The sequence below is a fragment of the Equus asinus genome, chromosome 26 (assembly GCF_041296235.1).
Source record: "Equus asinus isolate D_3611 breed Donkey chromosome 26, EquAss-T2T_v2, whole genome shotgun sequence".
Taxonomy (NCBI): domain Eukaryota; kingdom Metazoa; phylum Chordata; class Mammalia; order Perissodactyla; family Equidae; genus Equus; species Equus asinus.
Window position 1 is genome coordinate 22,336,921 of NC_091815.1, and position 27,466 is coordinate 22,364,386.

General features: G+C 42.8%; 1 protein-coding gene across 8 annotated transcripts; it reads right to left on the bottom strand.

Annotated features, from left to right (window-relative positions):
• Positions 1 to 144: 144 nt before the first annotated feature.
• On the bottom strand, positions 145 to 27,466 carry ZNF793 (zinc finger protein 793). Of its 8 annotated transcripts, none has more exons than XM_070499044.1 (7): positions 27,067 to 27,466; positions 25,717 to 25,858; positions 18,670 to 18,790; positions 11,853 to 11,898; positions 5,240 to 5,369; positions 4,624 to 4,719; positions 145 to 1,468 (listed from the first exon to the last, which is right to left on the bottom strand). In XM_070499044.1, exons 4-7 carry the CDS (start codon positions 11,865 to 11,867, stop codon positions 486 to 488), a joined length of 1,224 nt encoding a protein of 407 aa, XP_070355145.1. In that variant the 5' UTR covers positions 11,868 to 11,898; positions 18,670 to 18,790; positions 25,717 to 25,858; positions 27,067 to 27,466; the 3' UTR covers positions 145 to 485. The 8 variants fall into 8 exon arrangements, with proteins under 8 accessions (XP_070355145.1, XP_044615379.1, XP_070355144.1 ...); XM_044759444.2 differs by lacking the exon at positions 27,067 to 27,466 and adding an exon at positions 26,849 to 26,952; XM_070499043.1 differs by lacking the exon at positions 18,670 to 18,790 and having other exon boundaries at positions 5,240 to 5,366; positions 27,067 to 27,203.

The window sequence follows — 27,466 nt, forward strand, 5'->3', positions numbered from 1 at the left end:
ATGTGTTAAAGCTTTTTTTAAAATAGTTGACAATGTTATTATTATTATTATTGTTTTTGTATTGTTAAGACACAAAAAGACAGTGGTGATATTTAGAGTGGAAGTTTGGTGAATGGCATTCTACATACTGCGTGACATATGTGCTTGATATTCACAATTTATATTAAATTCACATTTATAATTCCAAAATATAAACAGTCTTATTATGTGGCTCACTGCGGAACATACTATAACATACCTCTAATTCTCTTCACATATATTTTGTATTCCATTGTCATTCCATTTAATAATTTTTAAACTTCCTTAAGCCAGAGTGACCATGTTTATGTTTTAGAAAGTATTTTCTATAATCTTTTGTATAAAATTTTCCATCACAATTGGAGCATGACTTCCTTTACTGTAAAACACTTTGTCCAAATTAATTAAATCAATGAGATTTCTCCTAAGGATAAATCCTCCACATAGCATGAAATAGGGTATCTTGCTCAAGGCTTTCCCACAATTATTAGGTTTTCATTCCTATAGGCATTCTTCCGAGCATGAATTTTCTGATGTCTACTGAGGTTTGGCTTCTGGTAGAAAGCTTTGCCACATTCATTGCATCCGTAGGGTTTTTCTCCGGTATGAGTTCTCCAATGTTTATTGAGGCATGACTTTTGGCTGAAGGACTTTCCACATTCTCTGCAACGATAGGGTCTTTCTCCTGTGTGTATTTTCAGATGTACATTGAGGTATGACTTCTCACCAAATGACTTCCCACATTCACTGCATACAAAAGGTCTCTCTCCTGTATGTGTTCTCTGATGTTCTCTGCGGTGTGACTTCTGGGTGAAGGCTTTCCCACAAAAAAAACATTCAAAGGGTCTTATCCCACTGTGAATTCTCTGGTGTTTAATGAGGGTTGACTTATGTGAAAAGGCTTTCCCACAGTCAGTGCATTCATATGGCTTCTCCCCAGTGTGACTTCTCTGATGCCTAATGAATTCAGACTTGTAGCAGAAGGCTTTGCCACACTCACTACAGGTGTGGGGCTTCTCTGTAGGTGGAACTCTCTTACGTTTGTACACAAGAGAATTGCTTACTGCTGGTTTATACGTAAGTGCTGGGTTATGGCTGAAAGCTTTCTCACAGTGACTGCATTCCCAGAGTTTTTCTCCATTAGCTCTTCGATCATGGTTTGTATGCTGTAACAATTTCCCATATCCATAGCACTCATCTTGATTTTTTGAATAGTTTCTCTTAAAACCAATCAAGTCTAGGTTATGGTTCACACTCTTTCCACAAGGGTCCCAGTTATTGGAGTTTTGAATTGAAGGAAAAAGATCAGTGCTCCGAAGTGATATTTTCCCAAACTTATTATATTCATGGCTTCTTTCCTTGGGCAGTGTTTTCTTGCTGATGAATGCATCTTGCCTCAAAAGTATGTCTTGTCGTCTTTTCCTCTGGACATTAACTTGCCAAATGTTTTCTGGAGAAAGTACAGCAAACCTTTCTATATGAATCTTTGTATTATTATTATCTGGAATAAAAACTACTTGAGGAATGCTCTAAGAATTTAAAGGGTGCACAGTACAGAAATAGAGAGCACAAACCGTAACTAAAGGCACCGATGCAGGGAAGAGTGTGGTATGAGTAGGGAAGACTCAGAACACTGGCACAAATGGAATCAACATGTCATAGAGTACAGAAAGAAATAATTTTGAGGAAGATGGGATGATATTATAGAGCAATGGTTGGTAAACATGTTCTTACATAGCCAGACTAGATATTTTAGGCTTTGTGGGCCATTTGGTCTTGGTCACAATTACTCAACTCTCTCATTATATTGTGGGAACACAGCCAGTATTTTAAACATAAGGATGCAGCTGTGTTCCAATAAAACTTCATTCACAAAATCAGGTGGCCAATCTATAGGCCATAGTTTGCCAATCCCTGTTATAGAGGAAAGGGGTTTAAATGTCATACAGCATCTTGTACTCAATGGTTCTCAATGGTTCCTATGGTTCTCAGTGGGCAACTTCAGCCTCATCTGGGAACTGATATGCTGACAGATGTGCAGTATCCTGGGCCCCAGCCCAGACCTACTGAATCAGAATCTGCATTTTAACAAGTTGCCCAACATATTAAGAGTTTGACAAGCACTAATAAAGCAGTCATCAGAGAGGTTATCATATTCAGCTAGTTAGTGAGAATATAAATGGCAGGGCTCTAAGATGAGCTAGATGAAAGAAGGAATCAACAAAGCTAACCAGAACTTAAAGCAGGAGCTCCTAACTTGGTGGATAGAAATCAGGGGAGGTGTGAATTGGGATAAGAAAGAAAATCACATCTTTATTTTCATTAAGCTCTAACAACAATTGCACGTTTCCTTCAATGATGAATGTGAGCAACAAAACACAGTGGTATTAGTTCCTGTGACTTGTACTAGTTTGTGAATATGGTATTTTCATGTCACACAGTTGTTGAAGATTTCTCAAAATATGTTTACAATCATCTCTACTTTGACAGCATGAGTTATTACACCTGATGCTAGATCTCATTATTTAATGTATAAATAAGGAAGTACACCCACACTATTATCATATATTTTGAAAACATTTTGCTATTGCATTTTCTAACTTTATTTTATAGAATTACCGTATTTTATTAATTTGTTTCTTTTGTAATCTTATGGATTTTATTTTATTTTTCATATGTAAAAAGGGGTCTATTAGGCTTCACCAGAATGCCTAAGAGTTCCACGGCACAAAAACAATTAAGAACCCCAGACTTAAAGACATTCAGGCATGAGGTAATAATTTGGGTCCAATTTTAGGAGATGTTAGTGGAAAATGAAAAGTAGGGAGGAAGATTTAAAGCTATTTATCATATCAAAGAAAAAACCAACAACAAAACCAGCATATATGGATAGAACAATTAGAGAGGGTGGTAGAGACAGAAGATTCAACAGGAGCACATGGTAGCAAAGCTCTGGAAGAGGTAAGGGGAGGTATGTGTATGCATGTACTTGCGTGGGGACGTGGGGAGCAGGGGTGAAGGGGAGGTGGCAAGTAGGAATAAGGATGCCTTCAGTTTTTGCCATACAAAAACCAGAGGTAAGTGGACACAACTGTGGAGATGTGGTAAAATGAGGGGCTGGGTGGTACAAGGAGGACAAAAGGATGCAAAATGGCAAAGAGGCCAGTTGTGAGCATCATGTGGCCCCAGAATGGATGACTTTTTTGAAGGAGTTACACCACTGAGAAAAGTTTGGAAAACAGAAAATGCAGCAGCCCCTTGGAAGGAAAAGGCTGAGCTGCAGCCAGGGAAATAGAGGATACAGAACACTTATAAAGGAGGGCTGACTAGATTTTTTTTTTTTGGCAGTTATATAAAATTCTTGAAAGAGGGAAAAGAAAAGCAGCTGATAGCCAGGTTACAATGGCTTCAGGACAGTTGATGAGCACAGTTTAATGAAGTAAAATACACCCCAGAGGGCACTAGAGTGTGATGGTTAAGAGCATTGGTTCTGGAGCCTGACCACCTGGGTTCAAATCCCCATTCGGTCCCTTACTTTGCTATATGTTCTTAGACAAGTTTCTTAACCTTTCTGTGCTTGTTTCCTCTTTTGTAAATGGGGTAATAAAGGCTGGATACTGCACAGGCATTGTAAGAGTCGAATGAGTTGATATATATATAGGGCTGAGAACAGTCTTGGTACATAGTGAGCACACCCTGAATGCTGACCAATAATTCTAATGCTCTTTCTGCTACTACTACAACCAGTGAAAGCTAGATGGTGGTAACTTCAAAGACATCATTTTGGGGAGAAGCATGAGAATGACTTGAATGGTTTGGGGGTTTCTATAATACTTAATTCAATTATGTGATTACAACACCAAGTATAAGTAGCATAAAGAGATCTGGGAACAGATGGCACTGACTCTTCTTGCTAAGCCCATGACTTGTGGACAAGCAGAAGTTCAGAGGCATCCTTGAGAGTGGGCTACTAATACTCAGAGTACCATGGGTATTGTTGGGATGTTTTACAGAGCTGATGGGAGAGTTATTCTGAATGTTAAATTGTAGTGGTTATGACGGGCTAAGTTCCACCATCTCCTTCGCCACCCAACTCACCCTGATCACCTCCTGGAGTTCACTGCTTCCTCCTCTGTGACTTGAGGAAATTAAAGGATTACGAGTAACTTAAGAGATTAAGGAAAGGATGGGAAGTGAGATTGTGGGTATGGCAGGCTGGTCTGAGCATTTTACTGGGAAACTGTTAGAATAGAGAATAGGAAAGGACAAGCAAGAATGACAGAATCATAGAAGCTTATTTGTAAGAATGCCTAAATGTGAGAGAGAAGGTGACTGATAACCTCAAGAGAGAGATCAAGGATTCTGGAGAAAGGGAGATGGAGCAAGCACACAGGGAGAGGTGAGATCTAAAATAGAGAGAGAAAGGACACCGGATACAGGAGGTGGGATGCATAGAGGTTGAAGGGTCATCAAGAAGGCTGAAGCTCTTAGAGAAATGTCTCCAGCTACTTGCAAAGCTGTAAGGCTTCTAAGAACTGGATCCTAAACAAAATTCCAAAGGTGCCAGCCTCCCATGGTTCTCCTTTTGCTGGATTTATCACTTACCCCGACAGTGGCAGCCTGAGCACGCCGCCTCACAAATCCATGGTGCTTCTTCCTGCTCCAGTCTGAGGATCACATATGGTTTGGTGCCTTCATAACCTGTTCCAGGGAAATGATGCCGGCCTTGGGCTGAGCTCCTTGGTCTTCAGGGCCACTCAGGCAGCATAAAAGGCTGCATGACAGACACTGTACTGGGAAGAGACTGTACACATACCTTGTCCAGAACCCAGAAGGAATTAGTTATCCAGGCCCATTGAAAGTCAAGCCAAACTCACCCAGGCAGCACAGAAGGGTTAAGAATGCACACTGTGCAGCCAGACTGCGAGGGTTCAAGTCCTACTGTGGCTCCACTGTGTACTACGTAGGTGCCACTGGGCAAGTTACTTCACCTTTCTGCCTCAGTTTCCAAATGTGTAAAATAGTGGTACTAATTGTACCTGCCTCATAGGGCTCTTATGAAGATTAAATGAGTTGATATTTTAAAAGCTAAAACAGTGTCTGGCACATAGAAATTGTTTAGTACTTCAGAGGCTCTAGGTACTTCAGTTATTTTAGCAACTGAAAGAGGGAAGGTGGTCATTCAAGCATAATCTAGCTTGTGTGGCGGAGCTGTTCTCACCCACTGAGACGAGGTGGCTGTAGGTCTCCAGCATCACATCCCGGTACAGGGCCCTCTGAGCAGGATTCAGCCTGTGCCACTCCTCTTGAGTGAAGCCCACAACCACATCCTTGAATGACACAGGTCTCTGCTGAAGATGAAATGACACTGAGTCATGGGGGAAAAATGTAGGTGGGGTGGATGGTACTGGTTTTTTATAATGTTCATAGGTCAGAGCTTACAACATTCATTTATCTATCTAGAATGCCTTTTCTTTTTTTTTTTTTAAAGATTTTATTTTTTCCCTTTTTCTCCCCAAAGCCCCCCAGTACATAGTTGTATATTCTTCATTGTGGGTCCTTCTAGTTGTGGCATGTGGGACGCTGCCTCAGCGTGGTTTGATGAGCAGTGCCATGTCCGTGCCCAGGATTCGAACCAACGAAACACTGGGCCGCGTGGAGCGGAGCACGCGAACTTAATCACTCGGCCACGGGGCCAGCCCCTCTAGAATGCCTTTTCTACTCCCGGCTCTGGACTATATATGGTGGGGAAAATGACAATCACATTGGAAGCCACTGTCATTTATCAACTGAAGATCCACTGTGTGTTTAACCCAGTGCTGGTTGCTTGGGACACAGTCGTGGATGGTTCCTGACCTCAAGGAGCTCACAGCCTGGAGAGAGAGCAATATGTAAAGCCATCAGGGTGACAATAGAAGAGCTGTGATGGTAGGACATCTAGGTGATGGCATGCAGGAAGTGAATGGTCCATTAAATGCTTCAGGGTCTAGTTAGGCTTCAGAGCTAAGGCATACGTGGGGCTGAGTCTTCCCTGCACGGAGATGGAGAAACTGCATCTCTTGCAGAGGGAGCAGCATCAACAAAGGCATGGGGGAGTATAAGGGTGATCCTAAGGGCAGCAAGTCACTCAGCAACAGGAGAAGAGTGTATAGAGGCCTGGGAGTGATGGACCTTAAGACAACGGGAAATCTATTGAGGGAGGGTTTGTGTGTAGAAAGTGCATTCTAGAAGCGATGTGGTGAGTTTCTCGCATTCTGTGTCATGTGGTACTATGGTAACTTTAAGCAGACTGAAAAGTTAAGGATACACAGTGTATTCCTAGAGTACCCACTGAAATCACAGTGCAAAGAGGTGGACTGAAGTAAACAAAGTAATAGAATTCTAAAAAATACTCCATTAATCCACACAAACACACACAGGAGGAAAGAAGAAACAGAGGAACAAAAGCAGATGGGACAAATAGAAAACTAAGTACTAAAAAGATAGATATAAATTCAATTATATCTATATTAAACTATATTAAATTATAGTGTAATTTACTATATGACTAACCACTCCAAAAAGGCAGAGATTGTCAGATGGGATAAAAAAGCAATGCTGCCTACAAGAGATACAAAACTCACAAGGAGTTAGAAAGTAAATGGACAGAAAGAGAAGAGTGACCTGGAGGGAAGCAAAAGGATAGACTCTGTAACAACCCAGGTGGAAGATGACGCTCACGGGCAGGACAGTAGCGGCGGGGTAGAGAAGGACCACTGTAGAGAGGAGCAGAACCTGCACCTTAACTGCCTGGGGGGGGGGGGGAGGATCACTACCCAAGTATCTCAAAGGCCCCTGGGTGATGGTGGTAAATCAGAGACGAGAAAAACGGCAGAAGCAGAGAGGATGTGTTGTGTTGGACGTGTCTGTGGGACACACAGGTGGAGACACGGCAGGCAGCGGGATGGACAGATGAGTCTTGTGTCAGGAGCAAGATCCGGAATGGAGCTAAAGCTGTGCAAGCCATCAGCACAGAGGTGGTGGCTGAGTTATCAAACTGTGCGGGATCTCTCAGCAGAGACAAGACGAGCAAAGTGCCCAGGAGTCCCAAGGGACACTAACATTAAGAGGCCAGCGGCAGAAGAGTTCAGTTGGAGAGCCAGAGGTGGAATAGAATAGTCTGGAAAGAAGGCCTCACAGCCTGGCAAGCCTCAGATTTCACTGGCTGGGCAGTCCTCTGGTTTAGTGCAGAGAATAAATTCTCCAAAGAGCCTGCTGCCCTGGGACCAGATAGCTGCTGAGGGAGAACCACGAGTTCTAACCTATGGCACCTGTAATATTGTGATATAAGAAATATATATTTGGTCTTCCTCCCTGGATCCTGGCACAAAGCTTCTTAAACACTTGTTACTTTCTTTTTTTAGGAAGATTAGCCCTGAGCTAACTATGCCAATCCTCCTCTTTTTGCTGAGGAAGACTGGCCCTGAGCTAACATCCGTGCCCATCTTCCTCTACTTTATATGTAGGACGCCTACCACAGCATGGCTTGCCAAGTGGTGCCATGTCCGCATCCAGGATCCGAACCAGTGAACTCCAGGCCGCCAAAGCTGAATGTGTGCACTTAATGATGCGCCACTGGGCCAGCCTTGTTAACTTTCTCATAGGGGTAACAGGAGTGTCTTTTGTCATTCATAACAAGCCCCTGTCACCCACACCTGAGTTTATGCTAATGCTGTGACTCTTTGAGGATTGGAGCTGGCTGCCAGAGGAAGCAACTCTGTGATTACAGGTTAGAACCTTTACCTCCCCACCCCCGCCCCTACCTCTGGGGTGGGGAGAGCGACTAGAGATGGAGCTAATCAAAGGCCAACGATTTAATGAACCATGCCTCCATACTGGAACCTCTATGAAAGTTCTGCAGACCTTCCAGGTTGGTGAACTCATCTGGGAGGGTGTGCACACCACATTCCAAGGGGACAGAAGCTCCTGTGCTCAGGACCCTTCTGTACCTCGCCCTACGTACCTCTTCATCTGGCTATTCACTTGTATCTTTTATGACATCCTTTATAATAAACATGTAATAGTAAATATAGAGTTTCCCTGAGTTCTGGGAGTCATTATAGCAAATTATCAAGGAGGGGGTCATGGGGATCCCAGACTTACAGCTAGTTGGTCAGAAGTTCAGGTGACAATCTGGGATTTGTAATTGGCGTCTGAAGTGGGGGGCAGTCTTAGGAGACCGAGCCCCTAACTTGTAGGGTGTGGGCTAATTCTGGATTGAATTAAATTGTAGGACACCCAGTCGGTGTCCACAGAGAACTGGAGAATTGCTTGGTGTGGGGAAAAAACTCTACTCCTGTGAGTAGAGGAAACCGGTTTTTCTTTAGTTACATGTGCTATATCTTCAAGTGACTGCATTGTAAAGAATTTAACTTGCCCAAAGAGAGGTCTGATCTTTGCCCTCAGCTCCTGGGAGCTGAGCCCCTGGAATGCCTGCTTGATAAGAGTGTCTTTGTTTACCTGGGGGCCTAGGGCCACACCTGAGTGTAACAAGGTCACTTCTGGTGGGGTCTTTGGGTCACAGGCATCAGCTCAACCTCCAGAGGGGCTGGAGACTGAGGTCAGCAGTCAGTCATGTCTATGTGACCAACCTCAAAGAAAATTCTGGACACCAAGGCTTAGGTGAGCTTCCCCTGGTTGGCGATTCTGTGTGTATTGTCACACGTCGCTGCTGGGAGAATTCAGCTTCGTCCACAACTCCACTGGGAGAAGACACGTGGAAGTTCCATGTGTGAAACTCCCCTGGACTCTGCCCCAAGTGTCACTTTTCCTGGCTGATTTTAATGTATATCCCTTTGCTGTAATAAACCATAACTGTGATTATAACATTCTGTGAGTCCTTCCAGTGAATTATTAAACCTGAGGGTGGTCCTGGGAACCTCCAACGTTGCAACTGGTGTCAGACGCGGGGTGGTCTTGCGCACTGCTCACTGCCTTCACAGTGACTGACAGACACAAGAGCAATGGAGCAGGGCAGTTACAAGCGTGGACTATGGGGCAGGACTGATGCAGGCTCAGCCACTAAATGAGTGACCCTGGGAAAGCTACTTAACCTCTCTGTGCCTCAGTTTCCCCATCTGTTAAATGGAGATAATAACAGTGTGTGTCTGTTAGTTATTATGACGTTTAAATAACTTAATATGTGCAAAGCCTATAACCCGTGCCTGGCACACGACAGCGCTATATAAAAGGCGCCTATTTTATTTAAGTAGAAAAATATTGTAAATCAATGTTTTAGAGTCTATATGAAATGGAAAACAATTCTAAAGGACTGAAAAAGAGATGGGGACCCAGGGCCTGTGCCTGGGCATTAGTGCGGTGGCTAGCTCTAGTACACTGTGCAGTACAGGGATACCCGTGCACCACCTCTGGGAGTGGCCCAAGGAAAGAAGCATTGACAGGACCCCACAGAGGCTGAAGGGGCTCAGAGCAGCCCAGACCTGCACTCCACGCTCAAGAGGCTGTAGGTCTCCTTGAAGAATGCTGCATCTTACAGTGGCGCCTGAGCAGTGGCCCAGGCAGATGGATCTGAAGGCAGGGTGGAGGCCATGGATGCTGGTACATGAGACCCTAAGACCCACACAAAGGTCATGGCACAGAGCAGGTGCCAACTAGACACGCTCTCTGATGCCAGAACAACACACCATGATAACAAGAGAGCAGCCATCAGGCTTCATCACAGAGCACAGGGCTTGGCTCAGTAACAAGCTCTGGGTCAATAGTTCCCAAATAGAGCTAACTGGATGGAATGGGATGGCATGGGATGGGATGGCGTGGGGTAGTGTCGGGTGAAATGGGATGGGATGGAACAGAACGGAATGGAATAGAAAAGAACAGAATAAAATAGAAAAGATGTAATTCTGCACCCAAAGACCAGGCCATTTTCACCAAACACAGGGATGAAGAGGAGAGAGATGGAAGAAACACTAAGGTTGTAAAATGAGCACAACTTGGTGACTGAGTGTGAGAGGGGGAAGGTGGGGAGAAGTCAAGGATAAATCTCAGAGTCCCGGCTTGCCTGGTGGGAGAGTACCATCTCCTGAGATGGGAAAGTGGGAAGAGGAGACGTAAATCAAGAATTCAACTTTGTACATGTTAAGTTGGAAGTGCTGTGGGGCAGCCAGGCGCGGATGTTGATCACGTCATGGCCAAAGGGGTCTGAAGCTCTTGGAAGAGGCCTGGGCTCAGGTACGGATGAGGAAGTCATCTGCAGACTCACCCCATCCAACCAAGAGAGGAAACACCCCCGGGCGCCCCAGAGAAGGTTCAAACCCACAGGAACACCAGCGTCTAAGAGATAAGCAGAAGGAAAGAGAAACCACAGAAGATGCTGAGAAGCTGTCATGAGAAAGTAGGGGAGCAGTGTCCCTCGCGTGAACGACAGACCTCAGTGATTATAACAAACACATAATATGGACAACAAGTCTGTTCCAAGCACCTCACAGGTATTAACTCATTCAGTTCTCACATCTACTCTCTGAGGTAAGTGCCATTATCCTCCATCACAAAGGGAAAACTGGGGCACAGAGAGATTCAAGGCCTTGCCCAAGGTCATACAGAGGGTAAGGACTGGGATTCAAACTCAGCAGCTGGTTCCAGGGTCTGTGCTCTTAAGCAGTACACGGAGCTGCCTTTCACACAGAAGAAGCGGGCAAAAGGCAGGGTCTCATTTGGCAGAACAATAAAAAAGCATCCTCTGATTTCAGCCTCAGCAAGTGCCTTAGGCCAGAAAACTTTCAGTTAAGTGGGAAGAGAAGACGCTGGACTCATGAAGGAATGGGTAACAGGATGTGGAAACATCAAGAGTAGGGAAATCACTGAATTCAGGAGACGAAGGCAGACAGGAGAGAAAGGTTAAGGACTTTGCGGTCTGGAACTCGTGATGGTGTCTAGGGTTGGCTGCACTGACAGTGGCTGCGGGGACAAGAGAAAAGACCTAGGAAATGACAGAGGACAGGCCTCCAGAAAAGATGTCCCTGCTTGAGGAAGGCCTCCGAGGAGGTGGGAATGCAGGAACTCAGCGCTGAGGGGATGTCTTGTCAGGACACAGGGCCCTTCACCTTCAAAAGATGGGAACACCTCATATTGAGACTTGCTGGGGAATAAGATGTTCATCTATTTGCTGCCAAACTAACAAAGACACTTATGGCGAATAAAAGTTAATTCCGACGCCAGGCAGTTCGTCTGTTCCTCAGTCTAGATCCAGGCTGCAGCTCCCTTAGATCATACTCAGGACTTCCGTGAACTTGGAGGAATCCTCCTGCCCCCCAGAAAAGAAATAGTATTTGCATTTTCACTTTCTTCTAACTGAAATTCAGCATTTTCTTCATTACATATGTGGGCCACAAAGTACAGAGGAGTTAACACTTCCTGCAACTTTGACACTGAGAGGTGTGTAGAGAGGAGGCTGCGGTGTTCCAGCCAAACCCCCCTGCAGGTACTTCTCCCAGCTGCTAGAATGGTGGCTGCTGCAGGCTTGAGACCTTTTGAGAACCGCCCTTGGCCAAAGGCCTTGCCTCCATTCAGAACACGCAGGGCCATCCCAGCTCCAAAGCATCTTGTAAGTTCAGCTGGTGCCTCTGTTCAAAGACTCCCTCCGCCCAATCCTGCTTCCTTCACTGCCTTACAGGTACCGCAAGTCTCCCTGGTCAACCTCCTGTGTGCAAAGCTCCATCTCCAAGTCTGTCTTCCCGAGAACCCGGGCTATGACAAAGTAGATATGCTTGACATGCATATGGTTTTTCCAGAACAGTTTCCCCAAGAAAGGAAACTAGGCTACTTAACATCACACTTACCTGGTACTCAATCATTTTCTGCTGTTCTTGGAAAAAGATCTGAGGCCTGTGAAGATAGAGATTGGGGGGAGGAGGGTGGAGAAAGAGAAAACATGGCTGTGAGGGACTGGGCTTGTCCTGGAACTTGCAAATTCCCTGTGTAAATCTTGTACAAAAAAGTCACACTTTAAATCACTGTGGTAGAAGAAAAAAATGGTGCCATTCACCTCAGAATGTGGATACACAAAATAGACGTCCCAGAAAGTAAAAGCTGCTACCAAGTAAGAACAGAAAGTTATTAAAAAACAAAACTCTTTAAACGTTTACATAACCGGCCCCATGTATATACTGGAAAAGGGTTTCTATAACTTTTATGAAAATATTACAAAGAACTCAAAGGAAAGTAAAATAACTGTATAACATTAGTAAAACTAATGGTTACTTAAACTATGACATAAATAATTACTGAAAAGCTAAACCTTGTTATCATCCAGTAGATTATTAGTGTTGTCATTAAAAATAATTTTCAACAAATGAGAACAAAGAACAGTTACTTTTAATTAAGATGGTTAATTAAAGAAATAAGTGCCTTAAATTATAAAAGAAAAAAGGTAAATCATAGTTTAAGAGTGTAAATAAGTATTTTATGATGTTCTTGAATGTTTAATGTTAGAACTATATTCAAATTATCAATGGGATAACTCACAATTTTTAAAATTATATCTTTTGGGCAGTGAACACGATGTAGTCTACACAGAAATAGAAATGCAATGATGCACACCTGAAAATTATATAATGTTACTGCAATAAAAATAAATACATAAATAAATAAAACAGGAAAAAAATTCTCTCTCTTGTGGCTGTTCTCACTGACACAACTTAGGGCAGCATCATCTCCACTGGAAAAGCCAGCTAGTACCCAGATTCTGATCTCTACCACTGATTTTCACTAAAAAGAACCAGAGCTCCTGGGAAACGGCTCAGTCCACATCTGGAGCAAAGAATACAAGATGCACTTCTGTAATCTTGAGTGTTAGAAAGCAAGGAGGGGCCGGCAACATGGCTGGGTGGTTAAGTTCGCGTGCTCCGCTTCAGTGGCCGGGGATTTTGCCAGTTCAGATCCTGGGCGTGGACCTAGCACCGCTCATGAAACCATGCTGAGGTGGCGTCCCACACAGCAGAACTAGAAGGACCTACAACTAGAATATGCAACTATGTAATGGGGGGCTTTAGGGAGAAGAAGAAGAAAAAAAAAGAAAGCAAGGACACTTCTTCAGTGGATAGGTCCTAGCAAGGGGGCACAGGAGCCAGCCTCAAGGGGCTCCCACCACGCAGGAAGAGAGCCAAGAGAAAACTGGCCTTATCTACCGAAGCTAATTATACGACTATGTTACGGCCTAGTAGTTCCATATGAACACACGTTCACAGAGTTTCAGCCTATAAAATCTATGAATTTGTAGTGATATTCAAAAATCACGATACTAAAATCTTTTCTCTTAAAATAACTGGTACTGTAGTTAGATATGACTACTATAACACGGAGGCTCCCTATTTCCAAAATATCCACATATTAGGAACTAGGGAATTAAACAGGTTACAAAATATTAATAAAGAATGTTCAAGTTTTTCATTCACAGAAACCTTATAAATAGGTCTGAATATCATGTGCCAATAATCTACAGCCTGGAATTGAAAACACACAGGAGCAGCAAGACTCTCACACATGGCTGATGGGACTGTAATTGGGTTCAACCAGTTTGGAAAACTGTTTGGCCACATCTACTAACGCTGAACACAGAATCCCCTACGACCCAGCGGTCCCACTCCTGGGTATATACGAGAGAAAGGAATGCATACTGTTCAACAGAGGCTTGTATAAGAATGCTCATAACAGCTTTGATCATAATAAGTCAAAACTAGAAACTGCCCAGGAGAACTAGATACATTGTGGTGCATCTGGGCAAGGCAACACTACTTAACAATAAAAAAGAATGAACTGCTGATATCCATCCATGCAAGGGCATAGAGAAATTTCACAGACATTATGTCAAATGAAAAAAGTCAAACACAGGACAGAATATACTAGAATGTTTTAGAAAATTCCAGAACAGGTATAACTAATATTTGGTGACAGAGTCACATTGCGGGGAGGGGATGGATATTACTGAGATGAAGCTGGAAGAAGTCTTTTAAGGTAGGGGTCAGCAAACTTTTATTTAAAGGGCCAGATAGTAAATATTTTAGGCTTTATGGGTCACATGGTGTTTGTCACATCTACTCAATTCTGCTGTTGGAGCATAAGATCACAAGCTGTGACAAGACAAGTCCTGCATCCACCAGAACTGACTCACATCTTTGAGGGCAGGAAGACCATCTCACCACATGGGGGCAACAAGTGTTTGTCTCCTGACTGGCATTCTTGAGCTGTGGCCCTGACAATTGACAACTCAAACTTTGTCAACCTCACAGCTGATTCCCACCAGAGCCAGGCTTTGCTCACTGAGAAAGAGTCTAGAAAGACAACTTTTAAAATAGAGCAACTAATACCTCTCCTTTGCAAAAAGAAGAGACTGTAACAAGAGAAGAGCTTTTCCTGAGTCTAGTGCATTCACACCATTTGACTGTCCTAGTGTCCTTTCCTGTAAAAACAGGTCTAGCAAATTACTCTCCTGAGGTTTCCTTACATAATCATGAATAATCCGTCCAACATTAATCAGTGACTGCCCTATTCCTAGAGTTGGTCAATTCTGAGATGGAGGAAAATTAATTACAAGAGGCTGGGAAAACCTGGCCGCAGCTGGAATAACAGACTTTATTTAATTATACACTTTCATGTGTCAAGGAAGCTGGAGAATTTAAAAATTACTTATTCCGGGGGCCAGCCCTATGATCGAGTGGTTAAGTTCGCATGCTCCTCTTCAGCGGCCCAGGGTTTCGCCGATTTGGAGGCTGGGAGCAGACCTAGCACTGCTCATCAGGCCATGCTGAGGCGGCGTCCCACACAGCAGAGCTAGAAGGACCTACAGCTAGAATACACGGCTATGTACCGGGGTGCTTTGGGGAGAAGAAGAAAAGAAAAAAAAAAAAAAGATTGGCAACAGATGTTAGCTCAGCACCAAACTTAAAAAAAAAATTACTTATTCCAACCGTCACATAAGTATAAAAGGACTTCAGTGTCCCTAAATATTAAGCTTGCCCTCATCTGCACTGAAGGTGAAATCCCTGTAATATTATCAACTTCCAGCTGAGACGATACCATCCCAACTGGGCGACTGGCAGTAAACTTTCTTAGTAAAACAGCCTAGAGACACCAAAGGGTAATAACATGGAGGGTTCACCAGGCCAAACTACCTCAACATAAGCACTGAGGCCCAAGGCCACCCAACGTCCTGAGCTACTCAATTATTTAAAAGGCAGGAGGAATCAGAGACAACATCTTAGAGTTGGGAAAAACTGTTCTTTGCTTTCCTTATAGATTGCGAGAGTGTTGATGAAGAGCTGTTCAAGTTACTACTAAGGAAAAATAGAGATTCTCCGAGAGGAAGAAATTACCGAAGAAGCCATTCTGAATCTCTGAAAGAATGTGAATAAAATTGTGAGTTTCTCCTTTTAAGGAAAGTGAATAGCTTTCGATTAGTTTAGTGATGAGCACAAGACACTAAGGGGGAAAATTGTTTTAAAATGAATACATTTTCCTAGCTTTGTTTTATGCAAGTCCTTTCTCACTAACCTACTGACAAATCATCTTTGGAAACAGGGTATAATTCTAAAGTGTTGGAAATATTCTCCATCATGATCTGGGTGGTGGGTACATGAGGGTGCACATAGGGAAAAATTCATAACCCTACAATGTGAAGTGAGTTAATGTTTTACTTTTCTCTTCATGGACAATAAATATCCATTATATTTTTTATTTTTTTTTGGAGGAAGATTAGCCCTGAGCTAACATCTGCTGCCAATCCTCCTCTTTTTTGCTGAGGAAGACTGGCCCTGAGCTAACATCTGTGCCCATCTTCCTCCACTTTACATGTAAGATGCCTACCACAGCATGGCTGCCAAGTGGTGCCATGTCTGCACCTGGGATCCGAACCCGCGAGCTCCGGGCCACCGAAGCAGAACGTGCGCACTTAACTGCTGCGCCACTGGGCCAGCCCCTCCATTATCTCTTAATTGTATCAAAATGCTTTGAAATATTGTACAGGTCATAAAACATGGTTAGTGTGAAAGTGGCATTTAACTACTGTATTAGTAATGGAAGAGACTGAGCAGGGAGCTTATTGTACCTAAAAATTTTTTTCTTTACTGAGGTATAATTTATATTTAATAAATGAACCCATTTTAATTGTACAATTTGATGGGTTTTGACAAATGTATTCGCCCGTGGAGCCACCACACAATCAGGATATGGAACATCTCCCTCACCCCAGAAAGCTCCCTTACAATTCTTCCCTATGTGCCTTTTGTTAAGGGACATCCTGTTCACAAGACACAATAACGAATTCGTCTTAATAGTGTTAAGATGAACTACTCAGATTCCTGTCTCTTCTACAGAAGAAATACAAAGTGATTTTCTTGAATGTTAAATAAAACACAGATACTTCTTTGCTTAAATACTACATTAATCAAGTTATATCAGTAAGTCAAAAGAGTAGTTTAAAAAAAGGTAAAATCTACTGTTTGAATTTCATTTATATGAAGGTCAGAAACAGGTAACCCTGAGCGATGTGATGGCTTTGGGTGGGCATTGCTTGGGAGGGGCAGGGGAAGCCTTTGGGGCGCTGGAAATATTCTCTATGGTGATCTGGGTGGTGGGTATATGAGGGTGCACGCAACGGAAAAATTCATTAAGCTACACGCTGTTCTCTCTCCAAGTTACATCTCAAGCTTTTAAAAAATAAAAAAACCACAATCCTACCCATTATTTAAAAAATAAACGTGTAGAAAAAGTTCTGGTATGAAATACAATAAAATGCCATTGGTGATTCAATTTGGGTGGCAGAATGTTTCTTACTCTAATCTGTAACTGCAACACACACACACGCACGCACTTCATTATTTACATATGTCATTCATTGTCCCACTGCCTTTTTTCATCATGAGGGAAGCTACAGGAGAGTTGGAAGAGGGGGAGGGGGTTCTCTGAGAGAAGTGAACTGGCCACTAGGAACTGAGCTGTCAAGAAAGGCCCGGGGCCCAGCAGGCTGAGACAGTTAACCCAGCTTTTTGGCTCACTACTCGCTCCTCTAGGAGAGGGCCCTCCCCCGCCCTCCTGGACTTGGCACTCAGCCTGGGCCTGGTCTCCACGGCTGCGGGTTCCAGCTGAGTGGTGGTGTGGCAAATGTGCTGGCGAATGTGTGTCCAGAGGCCTGGGTTCTGGCTCTGGCTCTGTGACCTGGGAAAATCACTTCTTTCCCCTTTAAATGAAATGGCAGCATCAAAGGATACTAAAAACACTGGCAAATTTGGATGAAAAACAGGGTATCTAAATATCTCCCAATATATTTATTAATTATAAAAGGAAAAATAGTAACCTTACTCTTGAGAAACCTGGAAGATATCACCTTAACACTAAGTGATTGCTTAACATCAAAAGTGACAAGATATATAACATTACATGCCCCCTGATATGATGCACCGTGAGGGCACAACATCCCTTCTGCGGTATTCTGCCCAAAATGCATACCTGACTCTAATCATGAGGAAACATCAGACACAACCATACTGAGTGACTCTATACAAGATAACTGACCTATCCTCTTCAAAAATGTCGACTTCATGAAAGACAAGGACTGGGGAACTGATCCCGATTAAAGGAGACTACAGGGATATGTCAATAGAGGGAACATGTGATCCTGAACTGGATTCTGGAATGAAAAAAGAAAAGGTGCTATGAAACAACACTAACAGTTGACATCGGGACACAGACTGTGGATTAGATAATAGTATTCAATCACTGTTAACTGCTTGATTTTGAAAATTGTACTACAGTTATATGAGAAAATGTTCTCATGCTTAGGAAATACACACTGAAGTATTTTCGGGTAAAGGAGCACCATGTCTGCAACTTATTTTCAAATGCTTGAGAAAAAAAGGATAAAAATAATATATATTTATAATAACAACATTATATATATATATACACACACACACACACACACACACATAGAGACTAGCGTGAGAGTGTAAACGTGGTTTTATCTGTGTGAACCTAGATAAAGGATACATAGGAGGCCACAGTAATATTCATGCAAATTTTCCAAATAAAGTTTAATTAAAAAAAAAATCTATAGATACAGTAGGTCCATAGATCCCGCCACTACCATTCTGAGAATGCAGACTCTTCTGCCCCTTGGTTAGGAAGGAGTGAACTCCCCATGTTCACAGAGGCCAAGTAAGGCGGCAAAAATCACAGGGGAGCAGCTAAGAGTCTAGAAAGGGCCAGCAACAACAAGAGAATGAGTTGGCCACATCTCATACTACAAGACGGCAGGATGTAATGGGCTGACAGATGTCCCCTCCCCCTGAGAGAACATGCCTATCACACCTGGCTTTCCCTGCCTCTCCCTCACTTCTGTAAAATCTTAGGGCCAACCCTTCTCCTACCATGCAGCCAGGGAGGGTCCCTGGCAGGAGTGACACCAAGTTGAGTCTTGCTCAGCCTCCAACTCAGGGAGGATGCTATTTCCTGTACTTAAGAGTCTTTGCTCTGGCAAGAGGTCTGGGACCTTGGGTGACTCCTTCGGAAGGGGCTTCTTGTCCCAATTTCCCCTCTCCTGAACCAGAGGCTTTTACCAGACCTGTTTGGCCTTCACAGCTCCATCTCTCAACAGTAACTCACCCTCAGCTGCAGCCCCTGGCAGGGCCTTCTGTAGATGTGACTGAGATCCTGTGGCCCTGAGGAGAGCCCTGCTGTCCAGCGAGGTGATGGGACCCAAAGGTGTACAGGGCACTCAGGGAACCTGAAGAAGAGCAGACCCCATGGTGAGAGGCACGCAACAGTTCCCTTGCAAATACTCTCTGGGGCCTGAGGGGGAGCAGCCTGCACAGGACAGCGCAGGAGACACAGCTGAGTGATGGCTCTGCTCCAGGTTTGGGGCAGGGGAACCTTCTGCAAAGACCCTGAGCCTGGGAGTCACTCAGACAGAATTTTGAAGCTAAGCAATTCCTCTGACTGACTGAGGGAATGTAGGCCAGACAATTCATCTCCCTGGGCCTCAGTTTCCTCATCTGTGAAAATAGGAATGATAAATAATAAAAATAATTTTTAAAAGCCCAACCTTAGCCCTTTCCAAAAGTTACCTCATTTAAATAAGCTCAGGTGCGGTTGAAAGGGGCTGAGTTATGAATAACAAAGACACTTTTATCCCTCTTATCACTTAGGCAATTCCAAGGGTTTTAGGAGCTCTGTGCCAGAAATGGGACTGAAGACCAAATATGTATTTCTTATTATAAATCACAATAAGACACAGACTAAAATAAGAAGGGCAGGAAGCAATAACTGGGTGCACATGATGAAACTATGGAGAATTTTTTTTCAATTTCCTTTAACAACGAGGTAAAATTATTGTAGCAATTTTTCTGTCCATGGCCTAGTATGGCAGACAAAGTCACAGTGCCACATGGTCTGATTCAGTAAGGAAATGTGAAAACAAGGGTCCCTTTCTCCCTCAGCCCCAAGCCTTCCCACAAACTGACCACCTATGGGGAGAATCTGGTGGAAGATGAAGCCAATCACTGTTTTTCTTGGTAAAGAGTCAATCTTGGAGAGTGGTCCCACCATGCAGTCAGTCCCCTGACAGCAGCATGACAGTCACCAGAAGGGCTACTGTCTCCTCCCTACCTACAAGATTGTGACTCACACATCCTTGTCACCCGTCCCTCACTTTTGAACTCAAAAGCCGAATGTTACTACACAGATACCATCATCTGGATGCTCTCAGGCACAAATTCAAAACCAGATAGATCATGGATCTCTCCTTGCTACCCACAAAAGTGAACTCAGTATCTCCTCTTGGGTCACAGCCTTTATCTCCTGAAGCTGTATAACATAGTTTAAAAGTTTGTCTGGGGGCTGGCCCAGCAGTGTAGTGGTCAGGTTTGCATGCTCTGCTTTGGCAGCCCAGGGTTCATGGGTTTGGACCCCAGGCATGGACCTATACACCACTCATTTGGCCATGCTGTGGTGGTATCCCACATATAAAAGAGAGGAAGATTGGCAACAGATGTTAGCTCAGGGCCAATCCCACCAAAAAAAAAAAAGAATCTTTGGCAGGTTGCCTCTCATTACTTATTTTTCAGAAATATCCTGGCTATTCTCAAATATTTCATCTTGCAGTATGAAATATAGAATCACTGTTATAATTTTTAAAAAATCCCTTCTTAGATTTTGCTTAACTTTGCACTGAATTTGCCAATACGTCTAAGATAATATTGACAGTTCTGAAAAATACTGAGCCTTCTAATCCAAGATTAAGACTTCTCCATGTATTCAAGACTTCCTTTACATCTCAAACAGTTTTGTACTTTGCTTCACATAGGTCCTCTGATTCTTTTTGCATTTATTACTAGGTAGTCAATTGTGGTTTTGGTTGTTATTCTAAATGGCATATTTTCATCCACTTAATTACTCACTGAAATGGAAAAGTCATCAATCTATTTTTCTATACTCATTTTAAACCAGCCACTACTGAACTTTCTTAATATCTGTAATGGTTTTAGAGTTAATCCTCTTGAGCTTTGGGGGCGGGAAGGGTATATAATTATCTCATCCACAAACACTTATAGGTTGTTCTTCTCTTTTCCAATAGTTTAGACCTCTTATCTCACTCTCTGATTATCTGCACTCACAGGCACCTAGAAGAAGGCAGTCACAGCAGCGACAGGCTGCTCATTTGAGCGGGAACACTTAGTTTCTGCCATTAAGTCTGATACTGCCTTTCAATTTGAGATAAAGAAGGTCTTATCATGTTAAGAAAGCATATAAATAGTTCAGTTTTACTATTTTTTTAAAAATCCAGAAAAGGTGTTGAACATTATCAAATGCTTTTTTTTTACCATCTATGAGGTAACTGTATGGTGTCTTTCCTTTGACTCACTAATATGGTGAAATTCATTAATAAATTCTTCAAGTAACATTAAACTCACCTTACATCTTTAGGACGAATTTCCTCTCGGTCAGAATGTAATAGTACTTGAATATATTACTACTTGAATACATTGTTAATTTTTTAGGATTTTGCATATTTATTCACAAGGTTGGTTCCAGTTTTCTTTGCAATGTCATCTTTTCCAGTTTTTGCAATCAGTACAAGAATGACGGCTTTATAAAAACAGTTGGTAGTGCTTTCCTTGTTTATAAATTCCCCAGAAAAGTTTACCTATTTGAAGAAATGTTACTTGGAAGTTACTTCCAGGCTCTATAAGAAATCACCAACTGAACTCTCTAAGCCTGAGAGTTGCCTTTTTTTGAGAGGAGAAATAGAGGCTGGCAGGAGGTGGGGTGGGCAGGAATCTTTTTCACCATTTCAAACTTTCACAACTATGGACTGCTTAATTTTCTTTCTCTTTGTATGGAAACTTTTTTTTTTTTTAAAGATTTTATTTTTTTTTACTTTTTCTCCCCAAAGCCCCCCGGTACATAGTTGTATATTCTTCGTCGTGGGTCCTTCTAGTTGTGGCATATGGGACGCTGCCTCAGCGTGGTCTGATGAGCAGTGCCATGTCCGCGCCCAGGATTCGAACCAACGAAACACTGGGCCGCCTGCAGCAGAGCGCGCGAACTTAACCACTCGGCCACGGGGCCAGCCCCTGTATGGAAACTTTTTATATCCACATATTACTAGAAAATTATTCTTTGCATGCCAACTTGGAAATACATTAACGTAAAGTTTTACAAAAATATTATTTAATGATATGGTTATTCTCCTTTTTGCATTCCTATTTATGTATCTGTTACTTTCCTCCTGACTCCATAGGGTCTGCTAATGGTTTATCTACATTATTGATTTTCTTAAAAATTAGATTTACCAGTTTTCCCTTTTTCCTTTTTAAACTCAATTTATCCTTTTATATTTATTGATTCCTTCCATTTTTCATATATATATTTTCTAACTTCCTCCATTAAATGTTTAATCAAGACAGAAAAGGAAACCACAGAAAACTACCCACAATTTGGCTCAATTGAAGACACTATCCTATATTATCTCATCTGACCTTTTCCATCTTGATTAAAAACACATACAGTATGATTCACTGTCACACAATAAACAAAACCATGGCTTAAGTTTTATAACATATATGGATCATTTCATCAGGTTTTGACAGTTCTATCACGTTTCTGACAGTTCATTTCTTTTCCTTCTCCAGATCCCAATCTTTCATCGTGAGAGCACTGCAGAAATCTATCTGGCCCAGGGTGGGACCCTAGAGGCTTCCTGTCTGTGTGAGTCATTTTGTCACGTGATCTGACATCTCTTTATAACTAGTCAATCTCCTACAATGTTTTCTTTGAGATAAGAAGGTCTGAGCTCTGGCTCATGTTCGAACTCAACATTTTAACCAGCTTTGTAAGTTTCCAATGTGCAGCTCATATTTTACATGTAACTAGGACACACTATTACATTTGTACTGATAAATACATGGGGGCTAAGCGAAAGCTCAAATGTAGAAGGAATGATGCAATTAGAAAATCACCATTTGGCAACCATAATAGTAGTAATTGATTCAGGCAAGAATCATTAACGGATACTAACACTAGTGAATGAAAGTTTGAGGTTATTTACATAGTCATAAAATATCTCCCCATAAGACACTTATTAACAGAACATTATAGAGGAGAACCCTGGTGGACATAACCTTAACCAAGTGATCAAAGTTAACATTACCAGCACTGTGACAAACCAACATCACGCATCTCCTGATATGGTACATTGAGGACATAACGTCACTTCTGTGGTGTTCCTGTCGAAAATGTACATGACTCTAATCATGAGGAAAAATCAGAAAAACTCAAATTGAAGGACATTCTATCAAAGTAGCTGGCCTGTACTCCTCAAAACGTCAAGGTCAAAAGGGCAAAAAACGACCGAGAGAACATTCCAAATTAAAGGAGTCTAAAGAGATAGGACAACTAAATGCAACATGTAATCCTGGAATAAATCCTGAACCAGAAAAAAGAACTGCTATAAAGAACATTATTGGGACAACTGGAGAAATCTAAATAAGGTCTGTGGACTATACTACTATAACAGCAATAAAAATAATAATACTGTTTCAGGGTTAACTTTCCTGCTTTTGGTAACTATATTGTGGTCATATAAGACAATGTCCTTGTACTCAGGAAATACACATCAGGGTGAAGGGCCATCATGTCTGCAGCTTGTTATTAGATGGTTCAGAAAAAAAAAAATTAAAATATATATAAATATAGCAAGAAAATGAAATTATCTGCATATATAGGAAATGTTAACAATGCAGAATCTGGGTGAAGGGTATAACAGGGATTTTTGTACTATTCTTGCAACTTTTCTAAGCTGAAATTATTTAAAAACAAAAATTTCTTATCTTTGTGGAAAGGTGAGCAAGATGGGAAGAGCTGTGAGTCAAAGGAGGAGGTTAGCTGCTTTCCCAGATATGTCAGGTTGCACATCTGAGGCACAGAGGAGAAATCTCGATCCGAGTGAATTCACCCGATCTTCCAGGTTCCCTGAGAAGGACTCCTTTCAGAATACTCTGCAGTTTTGGAGCCACTGCGTCTTGGCCCCAGGGCAGGCAGCCCCTCTAGAAGCTCTTTTCAAGCTGCTTTACTCAGGTCTCTGCAGCCAATGGTCAGTCTCCAAAAGCTAAGAGATTCTGACCAGGGGGCTCTGAGCTCCCCATCCAAACTGCCTCCAGAGAAGAGCCATCCTCAGCCTGTCAGCTTCATTAACAGGACTCTGCCTCCAAGTCCATCCGGACCTGCAGGGTCCACTTCATTGTGCGTGCTTTTGGTTTCCAGAAGGAATAACAGAAAACAGGTAATCTCAAATGGCCAAGGGCTACAGGTCAGAATTTTCTCCTGCTGTTTGTCTGGCTTCAGAATTTCAGATAAAACTTCCTCATGGTATTAATCTTTTGGCTTCAGATTATTTCTATGATTCCATCTAATTCAAGCTAAAAATTATAACCAACCCATTGTATTAGACCCAGGGGTGGCAATGGGTATTGACCGATAAGGAAGCCTTCAGGGTGTAAGAGATGATGTGTATCTTGATTAGGTTGTGTTTACATGGTTCTCTGTACTGTAAAAATTCAATGAGCTGTACCCTTAAAATAAGCATACTTGACTGTATGTGTGTTACAAAAGAATATCTAATGATCTGGGGAAACACTATAAATAAAATGAAATAATCTGCATTCAAACTTGAAAACTTTTTTTCATACAGAGGCACATACTCCCTCTGCCCCCACCTCCTAGGTATGAATGTTCCATTTAATTATCCAAAACATGTAAAATTAATCTGTGATGTGAGAAGTTAGGAGAATGGCTCCCCTTGGCAGGGAAGTGACTGGGAGGGGGTATCGCGGGGGCTGTCAGGGTGCTACAGTGCTCTGCTTTCTGATCTGAGTGCATTACCTAGGGGTGTTCCCTTTGCGACAATTCATTAAGCTGTATATTTATGTCTATTTTGCATGTAGCTTCTATCTCAATAACAGGCTTATGTTAAAAATTTTAAAAAGAAAAATTATTTGCTCCCAAACCTGGCACTGAACACAGTGTAGGTGATGAAGGAAAATAGCCACAAGAAAAAGAAGATGCCCCTGGGGCTGGCCCCGTGGTCGAGCGGTTAAGTTCGCGCGCTCCGCTGCAGGCGGCCCAGAGTTTCGTTGGTTCGTATCCTGGGTGCGGACATGACACTGCTCATCAAACCACGCTGAGGCAGCATCTCACATGCCACAACTAGAAGGAGCCACAACGAAGAATATACAACTATGTACCGGGGGGCTTTGGGGAGAAAAAGGAAAAAATAAAATCTTTAAAAAAAAAAAAAAAAAAAAAAGAAGATGCCCCAACGCGGTCCCCAAGCTCATGACTTCTGCATCAAAGCAGCTACCTGTCTTTGATTCTGTGCAATTGAAAAACAGGAACTGTCTGCTCTAAAAACTAAAGCTTGACACGTATGGCTTCTGAAAGATGTTATCTGCCCTACCTCTCAGCTTCCTTTGTTTCTTAAGATGTTACAGTCATTATGCTTTGTCTGAAGACTACTTAAGGATTGAATATAATACTTTAAAAAACAATTGAAATATTGTTTCAGCATTTCACCCTTTCATTCAGCTAAGGGCCAAAATCTCTTTTCATTTTATTTGTACTCTTGGCTCAGCCCATCTTAATCACCAGTAGTTTGACTTTAATTTTAGTGAGGAGCAGTTTCTAAAAGTAGCTTTAAGTTCTGTTTTTGCGGTTATTATTGCAGTTTTATCCTTATCGAATTGTTCTACCAGGATTTTATAAGTAACAGATTCATGGAGGTCAAATGTGCTATGCCTAAAAAATACAGAACTAGGCAAAAAGATTCTCAGAACACAGTAACTTCCAGATCTAGTTTCTTTTCCTTATGTAGTTTATTTCGTTTTCTCTTTTCCCCCCAGCCTTATTAAGAAATAATTGACATATGCCATTGTGTAAGTTTAAGGTGTACAACACCATGATTTGACACATGTATATATTGCAAAATGATTACCACAATAGGGTTAGTTAACACCTCCATCACCTCACATAATCACCTTTTTTTTCTGTTGGTTAGAACATTATTTTTAAGTTGAGCCTAGATAAAAGTATTTTCCAAACACTCTCAAAGTTTACTCCTTCAGCCAAATCTTTTACAATATCAGTGTAGATACTTACTCAGTAAATTCTTCGTTTTCTAACCACAGGCAAGGCCACATCCATCCTAGCTGTCATGGAGTCAAAATAGGTTTCCAGAAACCAGGCTCACTCTTGGGATGCTGTCACAGATGGACATGTCATTTCTTTTGCCAGAAAGAACCTTAAAGGAAACATTAGAAGAAATATGCATTAAATTCTTGCCACGAGCAATAGATGCCACACCTTTATTAACACGTTACTTTAGATAAGTTTAATACTTGATCCTTTCAAAGCACCTTTGTTAATGTGGGGAACAATAGAAGAACGGGGAGAGAGGTTTCAAGAAGAGTTTTGAGGTGGGCTTTGGCCCTGAGGGACTGGACCGAACTGGCTCCCCATCAGCTGGGGAGGGTCACAGGGGTGAAGTGTGATCCCATTATGCAGGCTTGCAGCCTCAAATCCTTGACTCTCCCATCCCCGACCTCTGAATTTCACAAGCCTCCTCAACACCAACCTCCATCAAGCCTCCTTGTCATGGACACACATAGTGTCCCTAATCTACAATCCCCAGAGGTCCCTGAAGTCACTGATATCCCCACATGTTCAAATATGACCATCAAAGACCACTAGTCAGTGCCTATAAAGCTCACTGGTCCATTCTGATGGACAAACAGTGAATTACACAGATCCCAGAGCACGAACCCACACTGCTCTCCGATGATATCCCAGTGACTGGGGATCAATCGCTGACCCTCACAGTCCCACCTCCTCCCACAGTTACTGGCAGTCCCAATCACTAACCCCATTGATCCCTCCATTCCCCATTCCCTAATCTACAAAAGTCTAATCACTAATACCCTCAGATCCCCCCATCGATGATCTAAAGGAAGTCTCAACCACTGATGGCCTAGAGCATTTCTCCAAACATTGATGCCCATTGACCCACTAATCACTGAACCTCAAAGTTTCCACAATCACCAGTTCCAGGTACCCCAACAGAACTCAGAATATCCAATCACTGATTCCCTCAGGCTTCTCATCACCGAGCCCTAATGCTGTTCAAATCAGGGACTTTGAAGAACCCCACTTAGCCCCAGACCCCTGAAGACCACTATACTGGCCCCCACGCACTCTGCCAATCAAGAACCCTCATTTATTGATTCCCACGTACTCCCAATCCATCTTCTTCACAGACACTGCCACTGACTCCCACAAACCTCCGCCCGCCACCACAGAACCCCCATGAGGCTCAGACGCCGGATCACTTAACCCTTCAATCCCCTCGTCTCTGACCCTTATGGGCACCCATCACTGACCCAGTCGGGCCACCGTAGTCGTCCGATCACCATGGTACAAAAGTCCCGAATTTTGACTGTTTCTCACACTGACCTTTCCCATTTTTCCTGGATCCGCGCCCATAACCCCAAATCGATCGCAGTACCACGCCGCCTCGCCAGAGGACAAGCTCTTCCCATCCCGAGTGGCGGGTGCGCAGACTCAGTCGCGACTTTGAGGCTGTCGGCCGCTACCCGGCAACCTTCCCGAGAACAGGATTCTGGGTTTCTGAACTTTAAAGGGAGGTATGATGGCCGCGCCCGCTGGATAGCCTCTTGCCGGGGGCGGCCATGTTGAAACCTGGGCCGTACAGCGGATGACTGGATCCTTTGTGGACCAGAGGACTAGGCTACGTAGGGCGGGGAGAAGCAAGTGCTCCTGGGTTCCTAAGAAGCCCAACCCTCCTTTGGCCAATATGGTGGCGCCCTGACCTCGAAGCTGACCTTTCTTTGTC